General features: G+C 38.9%; 1 protein-coding gene across 1 annotated transcript in view; it reads left to right on the plus strand.

The window, feature by feature from the left end:
* MROH9 (maestro heat like repeat family member 9) overlaps positions 1-21,839 on the plus strand; it is a 161,005-nt gene that overhangs the window by 80,084 nt on the left and 59,082 nt on the right. Inside the window, exons 3-6 of the mRNA XM_089299380.1 lie at positions 43-178; positions 753-839; positions 2,331-2,435; positions 12,772-12,907. Coding sequence (XP_089155506.1) covers positions 43-178; positions 753-839; positions 2,331-2,435; positions 12,772-12,907 — 464 coding nt within the window. The remainder of the gene's footprint in view (positions 1-42; positions 179-752; positions 840-2,330; positions 2,436-12,771; positions 12,908-21,839) is intronic.

Below are 21,839 nucleotides of genomic sequence, written 5' to 3' on the forward strand. Positions count from 1 at the left end.
CGTGACATTTTTTTTCTTAACCATTTAATTTTTTTTTGTCAGCTATGTGGATCCCTATATTCAATTTGAAATTCAATTGCATATAATAGAGGCAGCCTTTAAAATGGTATTTTCCATACCACAACTTGATGAAGTGAGAGGCTTGGGAACCTGTGCCGAGGACATGGTGGACCTGGTGGTAAGCTCTTCTTTCCTCTACTCACAATAAGACACCGTTACACACCGCAGCAGTCCTTCAGAGAGCCTCTCAGTGGGTCACAGTATTTATTGTCTTCTCCTTTACTATTCTTAGATATAGCAAGACATAGTCCTGTCTAGAACTAATCTTTGTCTCTGGATTCCTTGTGAATTCCACAAACCATGAGATTTAATGGGTTGCAAAGAACTTAGAGGAACCAATGGGTGAAGATGTTTCTGGTTAATTGATTTTGTGATGGTGGAGAGGTTACTATCAAGTGCTCCCAGAAAGGGAATAGGATCAGAGAAAAGTGAAGTTAGAAAGCTTTCTCTAGCAAGATCAGCAACATCTTCAGTTTCTGTTTCCTCCACATTGCTAGGAGTGTGCTTGCTCCATAAACTGGGGAAAAAAAATGCATGATGTATTGATGGCTCACATTAGCATATTCACTCCTCTCCTTTCTTATCTTGTTTATGAAGAGAAATTAAGACATTTGGAGGCAAAATGATATCTATCAAATAAAATTTTATCTGATGTTGACTGGTTAGTAGCACACTCTTTTTTTGTATTTCAGAGTTTATATCAAAATATTTTAAACATATATGAAGACACTCTTCTGATCTTAGTATCTAAAGATCTCTACAAGCTACAGATCTTAAAGGTAAAGCAAAAGGAAATCAGAAATTTTGTCATAAATACAAATTAACTGTTTCATTTATTTCCCATGTGCCACATTTCCATCTCTTTCAAGTATTTGTGGCTGAAAATTTGTCTTTACTTCCCAAGGAGTGAAATTACTCACAAAAAGAAATCAGTTTCCTTTAATTCAATTATAAAGGCGTACATTTTAAGAAATCGATTTTGAGGACATGGCTTCAACAGACACTGGAGAAGCTGCATTTTACGAATAATACAGTACATATAATATAGAGCAGCAGAGAATAGTGTTGACTTCACCTACCTTCAAGTACACATAAAATGAACCATACTGTGACAACATCTATACACATGCTTCTTCCCCATCACTTCTTGAGGTTTAGAATCCTGTGGCATTCTGTCTTCATGGATATCACTTTCTATGATTTAAACGTGTCCTGCAAAGTTCATGTATTAGATAGTTAATCCCTAATGTGATGGCGTTTGGAGGGGGCCCCTTTGAAAGGTGTTTAGGTCATGAGGGTTGTGCTTTCATGAGTAGTTGAATGTAATTTTTGCAGAAGTGGGTTAGTTATTACTGACTGGGTTTCTGATAAAATGATGAGTTTGACTCCCTCTCCTCTTGTTATTGCTCCCTTTTGAGATGAAGATGTCTACCCCCTGTCTGACACACCATTCTGGAAACATATAACAGGCTCACAGCTAGAGAGAAACTGGATTCAGTGGATTGTGCCTTCATTCTCACTTACATGAGTCAGATGAGATTCTAGATTTGAAATGTTTAGGTTGGTGCTGAAATGAATTATGACTTTGGAGTTATTGTGATGTAATGAATATACTTTGCATATAAGAAGAACATGAATTTGGAGAGCGTGGTTAGAGGTAAAATGCTACAATTTGAATATGCCTCCAATTCATGTGTTGAAAATTTAATCCCTAATGCAGCAGTGTTGAGAGCCGGGGTCTGCAGTAAGGTGATGAGCTCATGGGGAGCCCTCATGACTAATTCCGTTATTACAAGCTGCCTCCTAAAAGGTACTTTCTAACCATGAGCCAGAATATTTCTGAGTGGTAAATTTGCAGATGATTTCTGAGCTGAGATGCCCTTTGAGGATCAAATAACACTTCAATTCTGTTTTAAAATCAAAAGGCAGATTATGTGTTTTTTTTCAAAGAATACATACTCTGAAAGAAAATGAGTGGTGAAGCAGTTGATTGCTAAGCTTTTCATGTTGCCTGACAAAGTGACTCTTACAGCAACATTAGTGGATACATGAATAGAATTGAATCAAATAAATCCAGGATGTGTTTTTTATATTCAATGTAGTAGCATCCTAGATGCATATTGGCTGTATTTTTAGATAAAATTAGATTAAGTGTGAAATAATCAGTATACTGTAGGAACTGCTGAATTGGTGGCATTACAGACTAGCAGGGGAGGACTTTGGGAAGTGGCAATGCCACAGTAACAGAGTGACCCTTGTGTTTCCAACAGGAGATGGCTGTATGGATGCATGAAGATAGTTCATACCTGCAAGAGAGAGTAATGGTGATCATCAGCAGGGTGTTAAATTTCGCATCAAGGAAAGTCAGGGAATATGTAAGTCACAAAATGCAATAATGCCTCTCCTTCTGAAGACTATTTCTATATTGCTGCTCACTACCTTTTAAATATTGAAGGCAGTATATTACTGCATTGATAAGTTTGGAAATGAGTCAATATCTTACATGACTTTGTATCAATCTGGGCATAATGTTTCAGACAATGAATGAGGATGCACTACACTTCTCAGAAATAGTAGGAGTGGATCAAGCCAGGATTTTCCCAACTCTCTCAATTCTCTCTGTGGACCACAATCAATGAAATTTGTAACATCATTTTGCTCTTAAAAATCCTTTAAATTATTTTTCATTTATCTTAAATTTGTGTAAGTAATTCTCAAGTACTTTCATGTTAGAGCATGCTAGAGATAGAAATTAAGTCTCCATCACCTGCTGCCTTTCATGTGAATTAGCAGGAAGCTGGATCAGAAGTGCAGAGTAGCTAGGACTTGAACCAGGCACTCTGCTATGGGATGCTGACATTCCTTAATCCACTATGCCTGAATACTTGTCCCTATTTAATTATTTTAAACACAGCATATATCCTATTGTTTTGATGAATGATAATCTATCATTGAGTAGACTAACATGAGGTATATTTTAAGTTTTTCTACTTCAAACATACAAAATTGTCATCTCTGCAAGTATGTGACCATGTACTTGGAAATGCTGTGAGAGATAATGGTCAGATCAGAACATGTGATAGCTTAAAGATGAATAATGAAAATTGTCTTCCAATTTACATCCTAGTTACTAACAGAGTGCAAATTTCCATACACTTTCATATACCCTGCAATACATCAATCTTTCTAATTGTACCTTTAATAGAGAATAAATAGGTATCTCATAATTGCAAATGTTTAGTGAGATTTTCTGTACTTTGAATGGCACGATGACTTGCCTTCTCAGAAACCTCACAATATCTATGAACACTCTTCTATGTAGAGACTGCACATTTTGCTTTGGTCTTTGTTTTCCAACTCAGCCTTCACAGTGATTTTTAAAAAGATGTATTTACTTAGTTAATTTAAAGGCAGAATTACAGAGAAAAAGGGAGACACACAGACAGAAAGGTATCTTGTATCCACTGTTTTGCTCCCCTAAATGGCCATAACCTCCAAGGCTGGACCAGGCTGAAGCCAGGAGTCAGGAACTACATCCAGGTCTCCCACATGTGTAGCAGGAGTGCAAACACTTAGCCATCTTCCCCTGTTTTCCATGGCACTAAAATTATCAGGGAACTGGATCAGACATGAAGCAGCGAGCACTAGAACTGGTGCTCATGTAGGATGCTAGTGTTGCAGGCAGCAGCAAAACTCACTGGGCCACAACACCAGCCTCTCAAAGCGACTTTTTAAATTACTCTATTAATAATTACTCTATTAATTGCTTATCTGATTGCTTGAGTCATTGCAGTAGGCATCAAGTTCAAAGGAGGCTGGAGTTGTGCATTCATGAAGTAGCTTCATGTAGTCATTTTCTACTACTTGTATAAACAGATCTCAGATGTACAGAGACAAATAACACTAGATCAACCTTATCACATATCTGAATTTTACTGCTTTGTTTAAAATCAACTTTGGTGAACCGGCATTTCACTGCCCGGAAGGAAGAGAAGCGAAGTATCTTGTTTAACACTTTTGATTCCCTGATCTGGGAAGGCAGCCTGTCTCCCCTTCCAAAATGATTTGAGCTGTCCATACAAATGTCCTGAAGATTCATCAGAGAAAAATTTGCAAGTGAGGCTTGAGATAAAGAGTAATTCACTACTTAGGCCTGTTTATACACAGTTCACACAGTCCCTTATTTATGTTACACTCTCACCAAAGATTTGATGCCAACTGTTTGAGTGCTTTTTATCACATTATTCTCTCTGCATTTGAATATTTATTGTAGTGAGTGTGACTCAAGTACAGGTAACATATTTTGAAATGTTCTATAACTCTATAACTTTTTACTCTCCTTCCTCTTATTTTTTTAATATTGATTTATTTGAAAGGCAGAGTGACAGGGAGCGAGGAATAAAGAGAGATAAATCTTCCATCCACTGGTTCACTCTCCAAATGCTCACAACAGCCAGGTCAAAATCAGGAGCCAGGAACTCATCTAGGTCTGTCATGTGGGTGGCAGGAGCCCATGTACTTGAACCATCATCCACTGCCTTCCCAAGGACATTAGCAGGAAGCTGGATCAGAAGCAGAGTAACTAGGACTCAAGTGGGATGCATGCATGGTAACAGGCAGTTTAACCTGCTGGGCCACAATACCAACTGCGTCTTCTCCCTTTGCGTCGTTGTATCAGAGTTCATTCTCCCTTGTACACCACCGACCCTTCAACCATGCAAGAATGACTATCTAAATCTGTGTACAAAGCCCAAAGCTTTAGTAAATTCTTGTTTGAAGTTTCCTGGCGTTTAACTGTGATTTTCGGGGGAAACCAAGGGGATAATCTCTGTTCTGCAATGTTCACTAATTGCCGCCAGGTGGAAGTATATCAGCATTTTACAGAACATAAAGAGCTGGAATCATGGTCATGGAAGCATAGAAAGTCCACGGCTGTGGAAGTTAGCTTTCACTTGTAAGTAATGGCTTCTAAGGATGGTTAAGTAAGTAAAATCAATAGAGGAGAACAAATATATAAAACAAAATAATCAAAAAATGTTGTTGATAAATTAAAAGCTGAGCTTCCCACAGTCCTGTTCTATGTATCTCTATCCAGCACACTGTTAAAAAACACAATAAATATTTGTTTTACCAACAAATATAGTTGATTACATATTCTGTTCTCAGATGTTGTTGATACACTGAATAAATACTTTTTTTCTCCATAATCACCCTATGTTATATCTTCTAGAGTCTCAGAAGCTGTTGACGTATTGCACAATCTTGAGTACCATTTTTATTTTGTCAGAAATACTTTAAGGTGATAATTCCTCTGACATGAACCATGTGGACATCGGGGTGGAGAAACTCCAACACTCAGTATTTTTCTTTCAGTTAAATAATTCAATTTTCAACAAAGAAATGTCAGCTAAACAAGTCATCTTACAGACTTTCTGTAGCGGACTTTCTCTAAGCTCTCTCCTGTTGGCACATCAGCATTTAAAGTTAGAAGGAGTATTTCCTGCTAAAACTAACAGGTTGCCCACATGTGTTTCTCCTCTCTTGCCACAAAATGATAGGAACACAATTTGTTAAAGGTATAAATTCACAGCAACAAGGAGATTAGTGACTGGGTTAATGGGCTACAGATGGAGACAACCTTCTGAAAGACTAATGAGATAAAGGACCAAAGTTTTACAGAGGAATTGAGTGGCAGGAGCTCATGACCATTAGGATTGGGGGGGGGGGGCAATTGAAAAGGGAGACAGTTTACCCTGGAGAACCTTGAAGATTCTGGAGCATAGATGACAAGGAGGCAAAGTGAGAGTAGAAACACATGCACTAATTGGCAGCTGACAGCGGCGCCGGCACACCAGGTTCTAGTCCCAGTCAGGGTGCCGGATTCTGTCCCGGTTGCCCCTCTTCCAGGCCAGCTCTCTGCTGTGGCCAGGGAGTGCAGTGGAGGATGGCACAGGTTCTTGGGCCCTGCACCCCAAGGGATACCAGGAGAAGTACTTGGCTCCTGCCATCGGATCAGCGCGGTGCACTGTCTGCAGCGCGCTGGCCGCAGCAGCCATTGGAGGGTGAACCAACGGTAAAGGAAGATCTTTCTCTCTGTCTCTCTCTCTCACTGTCCACTCCACCTGTCAAAAAAAAAAATTCAATGTTGGGCCTGGTGCTGCAGCACAGTAGGTTAATTCTTCGCCTGCAACACCGGTATCCCACATGAGTGCTGGTTCTAGTTCCAGCTGTCTCTGTGATGGCCTGGGAAAGCAGTAGAAGATGGCCCAAGTGCTTGTACCCCTGCACCCATGTGGGAGACCTGGAAGTAGCTCCTGGCTTCAGATTGGCCCAGCTCCAGCCGTCGAGGCCATTTGGGGAGTGAACCAGCAGATGGAAGACCTTTCTCTCTGTCTCTCTGTCTCTCTCTGTCTCTCTTTGTCTCTCTCTCTCACTGTCTATAACTCTACTTCTCAAATAAATAAATAAAATCTTTTAAAAAAATAAGAAGAAAAATCCATGTTACCTCCCATTCCCCTTTGACATATGAGCTCATTGGCAGATGAAATTGAAGGACTTTTTTTTTCAAAATCAATTTTTTTTTTCAAGTTCCTTCCAAATAGAATCTTGCGTTCAGCATGGCTATAGCATAGCATGACCTCAACATTGCCAGCAGTCTCTCCAGCCATGGCAAAGTAGATTGAAAAGGTTATAAACCTTGCTAACAAACAAAAGTCCACTAGGGGGCAATATATTCCTAAATACAAATAGATAATCAACTTTGCCAGAAAGTTGATAAAAACCTTCATATAAAAGAGATGAAAGTAGATAAAGAGAAAAACATGACTATCAAAAATGGATAATGCAGGGCACAGATAAGTTGTTCTCCTTGAAAAATATGAAATAAATTTCCAAAAATATTTTTAAAATGTTGTCCTCCAAAGGCATAGAAAACATATAAGTATATGCTAAAAAGGAGTATAACCAAAGTGGACATGGTCTATGTGTTGAGCAATTTTAGTCAGAATGAAGCAATATTATTGATTTTCAATTTTTTAGACTCACAGACCAAGCACTAAATGAGTTACTGCACACAATGCAAATGTTATGAACTGAACAGTTAAAGCAGTTATTAACTATTTAAGCACAGAATTTCCATTTGACCCAGCAATTCAAAGTACATAACTACCCAATTTAAAGCAGGTATTAAAAAAAGAAAACTTGTACATAAGTGTTCATTGTAGCAAAATCCACAGGAGCCACAAAATGGAACCAACTGAAATTTCCCTCAATAGATGGAAAAGAAAATAAAATATGCTTTATCCATAATACTGAATATTACCCAGGCAGAAGGGAGTTAAATCTGATATATGCTACAAGATGGGTCTTTAAAACGTAGTAAGAGGTGGGACGCCACCTGCAGTGCTGGCTCTACTTCCCATCCAGTTTTCTGCTATGGCCTGGGAAAGTAGTTGAAGATGTCCCAAGTACTTAGGCCCCTGCCCCCATGTGAGAGACCCAGAAGAAGTTCCTGTCTCCTGTCTTCGGATTGGTGCATCTCTAGCTGTTGTGGCCAATTGGGGAGTGAACCAGTAGATGGAAGACCTCTCTCTCTCTGTCTCTCTCTTTCTCTCTGCTTCTCTGTAACTCTGCCTTTCAAATAAATAAATCTTTAAAAAACCATAATAGGACAAGGAAATCAGACAGAAAAGCCTATATATTGTATGATTCCATTTATAGAAATAATAGAATAGGAAAATCCTTAGAGACAGAAAGCAGATTTGTGATTGACAGGGATGGAAAGAGAGGGGCAATAAATAACTTCTTAATGGGAAACAGTTTCTACTTTTGGTGATGAAAATGTTTGGTATAGCATAGATATGCTTCTCACACAACAATGAATTGTTAAAAATGGATATATTGGTAAGTTTTTTGTTACAAAATCTTTTATTGTAATGAAGAATGCAAAAAGTAAACTACACGTAACAGAAGTTTGAAAGGAGAAGGTGGTGGAGGGAAGTTGAAGAAAATAAGACTGCTCCAATTTGCTCACACTATTAAGCTGAAGAACTACAAGATTTCCCTGTTTTATGGAGCAAGTGTTACTATATTATCAAAACAAAGAGTAAAAGAATTAAAAATGGCAACATGAGGTGTCATAAAAAGTTCATGAAAAGCGTTATACAATTTTTATATTGCATGGATTTCCATTTTTGCACCTAAATAAAAAGCATTTTGATGCATTTTTCACAATAGTTTTAAAGTACTCTTGTATACTGTGATGAGTAACAAATTCTATTCAAAATATTGTGGCAAAGTGGAGACATGTAATTGAGCTAAATACCAATTTATTATGGCAGGAATACTTAGGCATTGTCCAAAATTGATGTTAAAAACAGAAGTGGAAATACATTGTTTAGAGCTACAGGAGTCACTTCTAGAGGAAGGAACTCAAAACACTTAGGACTAATTGCCTCTAAAATCTAACACTTAAAATTATTAGCATTGTTAGGACAAGGAATTGGAGAGGCAGATCTGCAAAGAAGAAAGGCTCTGGTAAAGACCAGAAAACCCAACAAGAGCACCTAGGTTGTGGAGTGAGAATTGAGAAGCTACTTCTTCAGGTCTTCAGTTATGGATTTTTCATAGTCATTGTATATATTTTGTATAAAAGCCATGTTATATTGAAAGTTCTCAAAGCCTGGTTTTGAGGAGGTGTAACCTGTGGTTGGTCCACATCCAAACAGACTGTGAAAGGTAGAATCAGTGTGCTCCACCATCTTCACTGCCTTGTTCCTCTCACAGCCTATACTAGGTCATTCTGCATTCTCTAAACACTCACCTTTTTAGTAGGTGAAGGTAAGGAAAAACACAACCTAGACCTGGACATACCTACTCTGCTAGAGACATCCACCTAGACAGATCTTGTGTTCCTTTGAAAACACTGGCTGAGAATTACACATCCACAAGTTCATGAGAGGGACTAACCAGAGAGGATATTCAAGGCAAAAACTGTAATTCAGTGAGATCTGAGGGCCAGTCCCAGGCAAATGCCCCCAACATCAGTGAATCTAATCTACGACAAGTGTGTCTCCTCCATCATGCCCAACAGAGAACTCCAACCCATAACACAATGGTGGTCCTTCAGATCTTGCCATCAGATGGAAAAGGGAAATCCGGAATGCACATACAGCGAAAAGGACACCCCAGGAAACAAAACTATTTCTCCTTAGGGCCTAGAGTAGATGCATCTCCTAAAATCTGCTTCTAGATTCTAGAAGTTATAGGTCTCCTAAAACTGGGAGTCCTAAGCCAGCCTTTTTCAAAAGTATGGGCCAAAAAAATTGAAGAGGAACATACACAGGAGATAGCAATTATCTTCCTGTCTCCAACTGAGACCATCATTCCTATCATTCCAATTCCATTATGGCCCATGAACCTAGGTCACATTGGAGCTTTTTCTCAGGTACTCTCTCTGCTGCTGCCTTCCCAACACACACACACACACACACTCACACACACGCACACACACACTCACACACAGGTAAGTTAAGCCAAATGAGGAGCAGAGATAAGGGGACATGGAGAAGAAAAAAAGGACACAGCAGAAGCAGCAGGCCTTTTGGTCCCCCGGCAAGGTTTACTTGAAGTCTGACTTTTATCACCAATACCTACTCCAACCATCATAGCAGTTATCTAGGAATAGTAGTCACTTGTCTTAGAGATAAGAATACCCAGGAGGCCATGCCACTATTTGCCAAACTGCATGTTAGCAAAGACTTTTTTGTTTCAAAAAATGCAAAATTCAAGTGTCTTTGCCTCCTACACTCTCTTCTTTAATTTCCATGCTTCTCTCTCTCTCTCTCTCTTCTTACTTTTTTTTAATTTTTTTTTTTTTTTTGACAGGCAGAGTGGACAGTGAGAGAGAGAAACAGAGAGAAAGGTCTTCCTTTGCTGTTGGTTCACCCTCCAATGGCCGCCGCGGCCAGCGCACCACGCTGATCCGATGGCAGGAGCCAGGTGCTTCTCCTGGTCTCCCATGGGGTGCAGGGCCCAAGCACTTGGGCCATCCTCCACTGCACTCCCTGGCCACAGCAGAGAGCTGGTCTGGAAGGGGGGCAACCGGGACAGAATCCGGCGCCTCGACCAGGACTAGAACCCGGTGTGCCGACGCCGCAAGGTGGAGGATTAGCCTAGTGAGCCGCGGCGCCGGCTTCTCTTCTTATATTTTATGTAGCCACATATGTTACTCAAGATTGAACAACCTATGTGGCAAAGAAATTGAGTGGGTGTGGGGGGGGCGATACATAAAGGTATCACAATAATAAATAGCAAATGCTCTGAATTTTTAGAAATGAATTTCCCTGGGAAGAGTCAGAGCAATTCCAAGAGGGAAAATCACACTTCCCCAGTGACAGGTTCATTTGAAGTGTCTCATGGGTGAAGAAAGACGCACTCAAAGAATTTGGAAGTTGATAGCTCACCCTGCTCCTCTATATTCTAGGAACTTTTTACCTACAAAGCTTTACTTGCTTAATGTAATAGAAATAAATATTAGTCAATTCATTATTGTTTACAAAGGATTTTTTCCTTTTTTTAAACTTTTATTTAGTAAATATAAATTTCCTAAATACAACTTTTGGATTATAATAGCTTTTTCCCCCCATAACCTCCCTCCCACCCGCAACGAACTCATCTCCCACTCCTTCTCCCATCCCATTCACATCAAGATTCATTTTCAATATCTTTATATACAGAAGATCAATTTAGTATGTACTAAGTAGAAATTTCAACAGTTTGCACCCACACAGAAACACTAAGTATAAAGTACTGTTTGAGTACTAGTTATACCATTAATTCACATAGTACAACACGTTAAGGAGTAAATGCACAGTGACTCCTGTTGTTGATTTAACAATTGACACTCTTATATATGACGTCAGTAATCACTAGAGGCTCTTGTCATGGGCTGCCAAGGCTATGGAAGCCTCTTGAGTTCTCCAACTCCAATTTTATTTAGACAAGGTCATAGTCAAAGTGGAAGTTATCTCCTCCCTTCAGAGAAAGGTACCTCCTTCTTTGATGGCCCATTCTTTCCACTGGGATCTCACTCACAGAGATCTTTCATTTAGGTCACTTTTTTTTTTTTGCCACAGTGTCTTGGCTTTCCACACCTTAAATACTCTCGTGGACTTTTTAGCTACATCTGAATGCCTTAAGGGCTGTTTCTGAGGCCATAGTGCTGTTTAGGACATCTGCCATTCTATGAGTCTGCTGTGTATCCCACTTCCCATGTTGGATTGTTCTCTCCTTTTTAATTCTATCAGTTGGTATTAGCAGACACTAGTCTTGTTTATGTGATCTCTTTGACTCTTATTCTTATCATTATGATCAATTATGAACTGAAACTGATCACTTTGACTAGTGAGATGGCAATGGTACATGTCACCTTGATGGGATTGAATTGGAATCCCCTGGCACGTTTCTAATTCTACCATTAGGGGTAAATCCGATTGAACATGTGCCAAACTGTACATCTCCCCCCTCTCTTATTCCCACTCTTATATTTAATGGGGCTCACTTTTCAGTTAAATTTAAACACCTAAGAATAATTGTGTGTTAATTAAAGAGTTCAACCAATGGTATTAAATAGAACAACAACAAAAACTACTAAAAGGAATAAAGTAGTAAGTTGTTCCTCGACAATCAGGACAAGGGCTGATCAAGTCATTGTTTCTCATAGTGTCTGTTTCACTTCAACAAGTTTCCTTTTATGTGCTCAGTTAGTTGTTACTGATCATATGATATTTGTCCCTTTGGGACTGGATTATTTCAGCATGATATTTTCTAGATTCCTCCATTTTGTTGCAAATGACAGGATTTCATTTTTTTCTACTGCTGTATAATATTCTATAGAGTACATATCCAATAATTTTTTTATCCATTCTACTGTTGATGGACATTTAGGTTGATTCCATGTCTAGGCTATTGTGAATTGAGCTGCAATAAACATTAAGGTGCAGACAGCTCTTTTATTTGCCATTTTAATTTCCTTTGGGTAAATCAAGGAGTGGGATGGCTGAGTTGCATGGTAGGGTTATATTCAGGTTTCTGAGGAATCTCCAAACTGACTTCCATAACGGCTTTACCAGTTTGCATTCCCACCAACAGTGGGTTAGTGTCCCTTTTCCCCTACATCCTCTCCAGCATCTATTGTTGGTAGATTTCTGAATGTGAGCCATTCTAACCAGGGTGAGGTAAAACATCATTGTGGTTTTGATTTGCATTTCCTTGATTGCTAGTGATCCTGAACATTTTTTCATGTGTCTGTTGGCCATTTGAATTTCTTCTTTTGAAAAATGTCTGTTGAGGTTCTTGGCCCATCTTTTAAGTGGGTTGTTTGTTTTGATGTTGTGGAGTTTCTTGATCTCTTTGTAGATTCTGGTTATTAAACCTTTATTGGTTGCATAGTTCTCAAATATTTTTACAAATGATTTTCTTGTCCTAAATGTTATTTATTTGTTTATCCCCGCTGTAAGTGTTAGAATGTGGCTTTTGTGATATTCATTTCACAGATGAGGAAATAGACTTAATGACAAAGCCAGGATTTAAGTACAAATTCTGAAAACCCTGAGTTTATCCTTCAATTTGAGTCTGATATATAAAAGGATCATATACAGATATTTAATGTTGACTGTGTATACCAAATGCATTTTCCTGTTTCTCCTTTAGACAAGTGTTGATGCTCCATGTCTAGGTGTCTTGGCAGCAGAGCTGTCTCTTTTGTGTTCTCATGATGATCCTTCAATCACGTGCCAAGCATCTTTGGGAATGTATCACCTCCTCTGCATTGCCAAGTGTCAAAATGGTAAGAATGGTTCACAGCTTCCCTGAAGGGTTACTAGTATTTGTTCCTAATTATTCTGCTTGAGAGTCCAGGTAAGTTTCCTTGTGTTTGAATATCTTAATCCTGTGCCCAAACCCATAACTCTACTTTCTACAATGTTGTTTTTAAAAATTGTTTTTAGCATTCTCAAAATCATAGTAATGAGGTCATTTATTCTTTACAATCTATTAAGCACCCTGCTTAGATTAGTGTTGGGTGTTAATGGTAGGGAGGAGAGTGCCAGGTAGAGTCAGGAAGTAAAGGGAAGGAAATAGCTTATTCATGGGACATTTAAAAGAATCATGGAAGAGACATTTGGATTAGTGGTTATTTACTTATTTTAAATTTATTTTTATTTTATTTGAAGTATGCAAAGTTCATGAATATCATATATACAGATTTAGAAACAGGAATACTTTCTACCTTACCCTCCCTCCCACCTATGATCTCAACCTTCCTCCTCCTTCCTTTTATATTCTTTCAATTTTTACAATGATGTACTTTCAATTTACTTTATACTCATAAGGTTAACCTATACTAAGTAAAGAGTTCAATAAACAGTATGAAGAAAAAAACACTGTTATTCAATAGTAAAACAACAGCTGAAAATAATTATCAAATCTCAAAATGTTAATTTCACTACAATACATTACATTTTAGGTACTATATTAGTTACCACAGATCAGGGAAAATATATGGTATTTTTTTCTTTTGAAACTAGTTTATGTCACTGAGTATAATGGCTTGCAGCTGCATCCATTTTGTTGCAAATGACAGGATTTCATTTTTTATGGCTTAATAGTATTACATAGAGTGTATATATATATATATATATATATTTCTTTTTTCTTTTTACTTTTTTTTTGACAGGCAGAGTTAGACAGTGAGAGAGACAGAGAGAAAGGTCTTCCTTCCGTTGGTTCACCCCTCAAATGGCCACTATAGTCAGTGCGCTGCACTGATCCGAAGCCAGGAGCCAGGTGCTTCCTCCTGGTCTCCTATGTGGGTTCAGGGCCCAACCACTGCCTTCCTGGGCCACAGCAGAGAGATGGACTGGAAGAGGAACAACTGGGACAGAATCCAGCACCCCAACTGGGACTAGAAGCCAGGGTGCTGGTGCCACAGGTGAAGGATTAGCCTAGTGAGCCATGGTGCCAGTCATGTATGTATGTGTGTGTGTATATATATATATATATATATATATATATATTTCTTTATCCAGTCATCAGTTGATAGACATCTGAGTTGATTCCACATTCTAGCTATTGTGAATTGATCTGCAATGAACATAGAGGTACAGGTAATACTTCTATATCCTGATCTCACTCCCCTTGGGTACAGTCTCAGGCGTGGGATTGCTGGATCATATGGTAGAACTATTTTCAGCTTTCTGAGATATTTTCATACTGTCTTCCATAATGGCTATAACTAGTTCACATTCTCACCAACGGTGAGTTAGGGAACCTTTTTCCCTACATCCTTGCCAGCATTTTCTGTTTGTGGATTTCTGTCTGAGAGCCATTCTAACTGGGGTAGGTGAATCCTCACTGTGGTTTTGATTTGCATTTCCCTGATGGCTAGTGATCCTGAACATTCTGTCTTGTGTATGTTGGCCATTTGAATTTCCTCTTTTGAAAAGTGCCTGTTCAAGTCCTTTTTCCATTTCTTAATTGGATGGTTTGTTCTGTTGTTGTTGAGTTTCTTGAGCTCTTTATAGATTCTGGATAAAAATTATAGAGCTATTTATCAGTTTCATAGTTTGCAAATGTTTTCTTCCATTCTGTTGTATCTTTGTTAGTGAGGTAGTTTTCTTGTTGGCAGAAAATAGATGGGTCTTGTTTTTTAATCTGTTCAGCTAGTTTTTACCTTTGAATTGAAGAATTTAGGCCACTTAGATTCAAGGTTACTATTGTTAAATCGCAAGTAGGCCCTGCCATTTTTCTGTAAATATTCTTATTGTTTGCTTTGGATTTCCTTTGCCTTTTTACTGGCAGATATTCTGCCTTCATTTTTTTTCATAATGATGACTATCTTTCTGTGTTTTTGTATGTAGCACATCCTTAAGCACCATTAAGCCTTGAACTACAACTTTCCATTGTCTTTTATCCTGTAGTGTTTCTGATGAAAAATCGGTTGTAAACTCATTGGAGATCCTCTGAAAGTAATCTGGCATTTCTGTAATGCATATTTTAGAATGATTTCTTTAAGTTTTACTGTTGAATAAGTTTGATTACAATGTCTCATGGTGAAGGTCTTTTCTAGTTATATCTGTTAGGAGTTCTATGTGCTTTGTGTAGTTGGATGGCTTTCTTTCTCCAAATCAGAAAGTTTTCTTTAATTATTTCACTGAATAGGATTTCTAATCCATTCCTTCTTTCCATATTCAGAAATGCTAAGACCCATATATTGGGCCCTTTGATAATATCCCATAAATCTCCAGCACTAATTTTAATTTTTCTATTTCTTTTTTTTTTGATTGAGAAATTTCCAAAGATTTGTCTTCTAGCTCAAGCACTCTTTCTTCTGCCTCACTAAGTATGTTTTCAAGGCTTTCCTCTGTATTTTTTATTTGATATGTAGAATTCTTCATTTCTTCATTTCTTTCTTTCTTTTTTTTTTTTTTTTTTTTTTTTTTGACAGGCAGAGTGGACAGTGAGAGAGGGAGACAGAGAGAAAGGTCTTCCTTTTTTACCATTGGTTCACCCTCCAATGGCCGCTGCAGCCGCTGTGCTGTGACCAGTGCACCACACTGATCTGAAGCCAGGAGCCAGGTGCTTCTCCTGGGCTGCCATGTGGGTGCAGGGCCCAAGGACTTGGGCCATCCTCCACTGCACTCCTGGGCTACAGCATAGAGCTGGAATGGAAGAGGAGTAACCGGGACAGAATGCAGTGCCCCAATCAGGACTAGAACCTGGTGTGCTGGCGCCGCAGGTGGAGGATTAGCCTATTGAGCCACGGCACCAGCCAGAATTCTAAATTTCTAATGTTTCTGTTTTATTTCTCTTCAATGTCAATCATGGAAAATTTTTTCTTCTGATTGCTTCTGAGCAATCCTATGATTAATCTTTTAAATTCCTTTTCAGGAATTTCATCAATTTATTTGCCTTCACATTCTCATATAGAAGTGTTCATTTGGGGGAGTCGTATTATCTTCCTTATTCTTGTTTCTTGAATGTATTTATTCCCAGGTATTTGTGGAAATATTTGTGGGTTTTCTCCTCTCATGGCTTTTATCTTTGAACTATGCCTCTTTGGCTTAGAGGTGAGAGCTGAATGTGGCCCCAAGGAGATAAATACCTTGGGTTATACCACAGTGGGTGCAACACTCACCATTGCTGCTACATGAATTGCAGTGAAGATCTGTGCAGTCCTCTTGTGAGCATGGATTCCAATACAATGAACCACCCCAGACAATCAGGGAGCTCTCAACTTTTGGTACCATGTGCAATCATTGCCCAGAGTCCCAGCTGTATCCTGTGCCATTCAGGCAGTTATAGAATCTCCACAGTCGCAGCACACATGGCTCCCACATTATGGGATGCAGAGCATCCTCTCTGTCCCGCTAGTCTCTCACGTCCACAGAGAGGCAGAGATGTTCCCAGAGCTGGCTGGCTGTGGGTGCTCCATCTGTGCAGATTGAGCCCTGGATCCTGTGGTATGTTGGGAGGCTGAGGATACCTCACAATCCTTCATGGGTGCCCAGCCCCCTGTCAATCCTCCCAGTCATATTCAAAGTCAGCAAGGGACAGTGATTTTTTCCCTCTGGCAAAATCCCTGAATCATATGCATGCACAAGAGCTGCTTCAGCCACTATTCATGCTACAATGGCACCTTCTCTCCCTACCCCTCCTGCCCTGTTGCTGTGTGCAGGCACAGGAGCCACCAGACCACTGCTGGTGTTAAAATGATGCCTTTTCCCCACTAGTTGCCAGGCGTGCACAAGAATCATCACAGCTGGTACTGATGTCAAAATAGTGTGTCGTCTCCGCCAGTCGCTGGTGCATGCACAATAGCTGCTGTGGCCCATTCTGGTGTCAAGATGGAGCCTTCTCCCAGCCAGGTGCTGGGCACCATTGTGGGGGCATGGGGAGAGAGAAATGTGCCCCTTTTTTTCCACTGAGTTATGCAGGTACTCTATCCCCTTAGGATACCAGGCTGGACTGAAAGGCAGTGTAGTTCTCTAGGCTTTCCCTCCAGCAACGTCACCAGTGCTGTTGCAGTCTGTTCTCACCATTCTCTCCAAATCTGATGCTCCCACCGACTCTCAGCTGCAGGACTTGTGTGTCGTGTCTGTGCTCATTGCTACACAACTTTATCTTCCACAATGATCCATGGCATCCCTCTTCCTTCTGTAGAGTTTCCTCTGCAGGTTTCTCTCAAACTCTCCTCTGGGATTATACTTTCTCCACTTTTTTTGTTACTATTTTCCCTTAGCCTAAAGCAGTGCATCTTTTCGCTATTCCTCCAATTAAGACACCATGTCTCACATCAGATGGGTTTGATTCCTGACTCCAGCTCTTGATTACAGCTGCTTGCTAATTCAGACCCTGGGAGACAGTGATGACGGTTCAAGTACTTGGGTTCATGCTACAAATGTGGACTTTGATTTATTTCTCAGCTCCCAGCTGTGGCCCCTTGACCATTGTGAACATTTGGGGAATGAGTTAGTAGATAGAGATGCTAGCTCTTCTGTGTGTTTCTTGCTCTCACTCTTGCTCTCTCTTGCTCCCATTCTTTCTCTCACTCTCCCTTTCAAATAAATAAGCTTAATTATTTTTCAAAAAGTGACACATTTTTTACCTTAAATGAGGCAACTCATAAGATTCTTGCTTCAATGGTGAGGAAAAAATCAACCCAACACTAAAATAAATGTGCTGTGAATTACCCAGCAAAGTGTGAAATGAAAACCTAAAGGTTTCAGACTATTTCCAAGCAACTTAATTGATTTGAGAACAAAGCTTAAAAATATTTGTGGTATCCCTCTCTTTTCTTTCCAGGGTGTAATATCTGAAAGCAGATGTACTCTCCCATAAGGAACAACTTTAAAACACTCACTCACACACACACACACACACACACAAACCAACTAGATGGGAACGAATGAGATGGGGTTTATAATTGTTGAAGAATACCACCTAGGCTCCAGCAGTGGCAGGCAATCCCTGTGAAAGAGACTGATTAGGGAGCTTCAGGAGGTCATGACAGTTTTAGTTTACAAGGCAGAGAAACAAAGAGTACACAAAACAGAGCCCCAGTATCTGCAGAAACCTGCAGAGTGCCCCCTTTACATAGTTAGCTGGGTACTGATGAGAGTAAGAATATGAGGAAACCACCTGGGGCTGGACTGGAGAGCACCAAAATTATTAGAGAAAAATCCAGTGAGCTCACAGAGGCTGGTAATAGTACCTGGGCCAACACGCCAGAATTTAAAACTTCATAATTTACAAATAATGAGATAGAACACTCAGATATTTTGTCTCATTAGGAGGAGAAAATTATTCCTAGGAGAAAAACCACTGTAGTGTCATTGAACAAGGCTTGCAAACAAAATCTAAAATGATAAAGCTAATTTTAAATAGTTTAATTGCTTACAAGAAAAAAGTTGAAGATTATTTCTAGGAATACAAAAATCCCAGCACTTACTAGCTTAAAATTGTCTAACATCCAATAAAAATTACTAGGCATGCAAATAAGCAGAAAAATATAACCCACAATGAGAATACCAAAGAATCAAAACTAACTCAGAGGGACCAGTGCTGTGGCGCAGTAGATTAAATCACCACCTGCTATGCTGCTATCCCAAATGAGTACTGATTTGAGTCCCAGCAGCTACACTTCTGATCCAGCTCCCTGCTAACACACCTGAGAAGGCAGTGGAGGATGACCCAAGAACTTGGGCCCTTGCACACGCATAGGACACCCTGAGGAAACTCCTGACTCCTGGCTTTGGCCTTCTCCAGCCTTAGTTGTTGTAGCCATTTGGGGAGTAAACCAGTGGGTGGAAATCATTCGTTCTCTCTCTCTCTGTCTTTCTTTCTCTCTCTCTCCCTGTCTCTCTTTCTCTCTCTCTCGCTCCTATTCTCTCTGTAACTTTACCTTTAAACAAACTAAATAAATCTGTAGACAAAAAGCTAACTCAGAAATTGCACAGATGATGTAATTAATAGAGCGGGACATTAAATTAATTTTATTTCATTTATGGAGTTAGAGGAAAAGATGAATGTGTTAAGTAGAGACAAAGAAAAACTTCTAAAGGACTCTTAAAAACCTCTCGGGATAACTGTCATATCTAAGGTTAAGAATTCTCTGGCAGGAACTATGAGTGTTTAGACATTGCAGAAAAAAAAATGGTCAATGGGCTTGTGCCCATAATAACACTAATTACCAAAAATAAACCAGAGATGTAAAAGATTGGAAAATGTGAACAGAGCACTGGGGAGCTGCAAGACAACTTCATTCAGCCTAATACTGTGTAATCTGAATTCCCAATGGTGAGGAAGGGAGGACAGAAACAAATATTTGAACAATCATGAATATTTTCAAAATTAGAGAAATGCAATAAATCCAAAAAATCCTAAATACTTAACGAAACACAGAAATTATAATTAGAAATCAAAATGCAATAGACAGAAATTCCAGGAGAAACAAAAACATTCAAATTTACGATCAGAGGATTCAACACTTTTTCAATAATTCATAATTACATAGAAAATCAACAAGAATATGGACTTAAATCAACTTGACATAACTGACATAGGGCATTCAGCCAATGACAGAAAAATGAATATTTTTTCAATTCTTTCGGTAAACAGAGCATTTCTCAAAATAGATAGTTTTATAAGCTATAAAATAAATCTCAAAAAATTAAAATTATTCTCTGACCAAAATGGAGTTAAATTAGAATGTAAAAACAAAAAGATATCTGGGAAAGTATACATATCTGGAAACTGAATATCATCTTTCTAAATAACCCATGGTTAAATACAAAAGTATAAAAGGTAAAGCACTTTGAACAGAATGAAAATGAAAATAAATTCTTTGGATGCAGTTGAACTCAGAACATTGCTTTAAATAGAGAAAAGTTCTCCAATCAATGATTTCAGCTTTTGCCTTCCAAAAGCAGAGAAAATGAGAGCAAATAAACCCAAAACAATAAGAAGACATGAAATAATGGAGATCAGAATAAAAGTCCAATGTAATAGAAATCAGAAAACAAGAGAAAAGCAATGAAGCCCAAAGTAGATTCTTTGAGAAGATAATGGGGAGAAGAAGAAAACACAAATTACCATTGTTAGGAAAAAGCGACTTGATGAGCATTACAAGAACAGTGAGGGAAATTGTTGAGACAACAATGTTGACAAATTATATAAAATAGATAAATTAACTGAAAGGCACAAATTCTGGTTTGTTTTTTTTTTTTTTTTTTTTTCAGGCACAGTGGACAGTGAGAGAGAAACAGAGACAAAGGTCTTCCTTTGCAGTTGGTTCACCCTCCAATGGCCGCTGCGCCCAGAGCGCTGATCTGAAGGCAGGAGCCAAGTGCTTCTCCTGGTCTCCCATGGGGTGCAGGGCCCAAGCACTTGGGCCATCCTCCACTGCACTCCCTGGCCACAGCAGAGAGCTGGCCTGGAAGAGGGGCAACCGGGACAGAATCTGGCGTCCCGACCAGGACTAGAACCCGGTGTGCTGGCGCCGCTAGGTGGAGGATTAGCCTATTGAGTCACGGTGCCAGCCAGGCACAAATTCTTAAAGCATGCTCATGAAGAAATTGGTAACCTATATACATGGGTACTTCAAAAAGTTCATGGAAAATGTATATTCTGAAATACTAAATATAGATGTAAAAATTCATATTAACATTTGATAAAGTAAAATCATGTGCTCATTTTAGTAGCTAAAGAAAAGGCAATGGATAAAATCCAACATCTATTTCTGATTAAAAACTCGTGACAAACTAGGAGTAGAGGGAAACTTTCTTCATCAGCTAAAGTGTATGTGAAAAATCTAAAGCTACAACATACTTAATGGTGAAATATAAAATGATTTCCCTAAAATATCAGGATCCAGGCAAGGATATGTACCATCATTACTTCTATTCAATGTAGATAAAATAGAATGCCCAGAAGTAGATCCACACATATAAAGAATATTGATTTTTGGCAAAGTCCAGGAAAGTCAGTGGAGAAAGAATAAACTTCTTGGTAAATGATGTTGGAAAAACTGAACATTTACATTCAGAAAACAACTCAGATCCATACTTCATACACAGAAAAAAAAATTAATTCAAAATAGATAAGCAGAGCTAAAGTAAAACCTAAAACTAGAAAACTAGACAAAAATATTTGGACCTTGGGTTAGGCATAGATTTCCTAGGTATGACACAAAAAGCATATTAAATAAATGAAAACCAAATATGAATTAAGTATTTCTGTTCTTTGAAAGACATTGTTAATAGTTAAGCACACAGGAGGAGAAAATATTTACAAATTAATTTATCAGGATAAAAGTTTATATCCAGAATCTATAAAGGACATTACATATTAACTAATTACATTTTTTACAAATTAATTGCAAATTTTATTAATTACAAACTAGTAAAAAGCCAATGTAAAAAGTGATAATAGATTTGAATAAATTTGTCAGTTTTCTAGAAAGTTAAACTTTTGGGGCCAGCACTGTGGCGTAAGGGTGGAGCTGCTGCCTGTAGTGCTGGTATACCATATGGGCACCAATTCATTTCCTGGCTGCTCCACTTCTTAACCAGCTGTCTGCTGTGACCTGGGAAAGCATTGGAAGATGGTCCAGGTTCTTGGGCCCCTTTACCCAAATGGGAATACCCAGAGGAGGCTTCTGGCTTTAAATCTGCCCATCTCCAACCATTGTGGACAACTGGGGAGTGAACCAGCAGATGGAA

Source organism: Oryctolagus cuniculus, chromosome 7 (genome assembly GCF_051225735.1).
Source record: "Oryctolagus cuniculus isolate XC-2025 breed Fujian yellow rabbit chromosome 7, ASM5122573v1, whole genome shotgun sequence".
NCBI lineage: Eukaryota > Metazoa > Chordata > Mammalia > Lagomorpha > Leporidae > Oryctolagus > Oryctolagus cuniculus.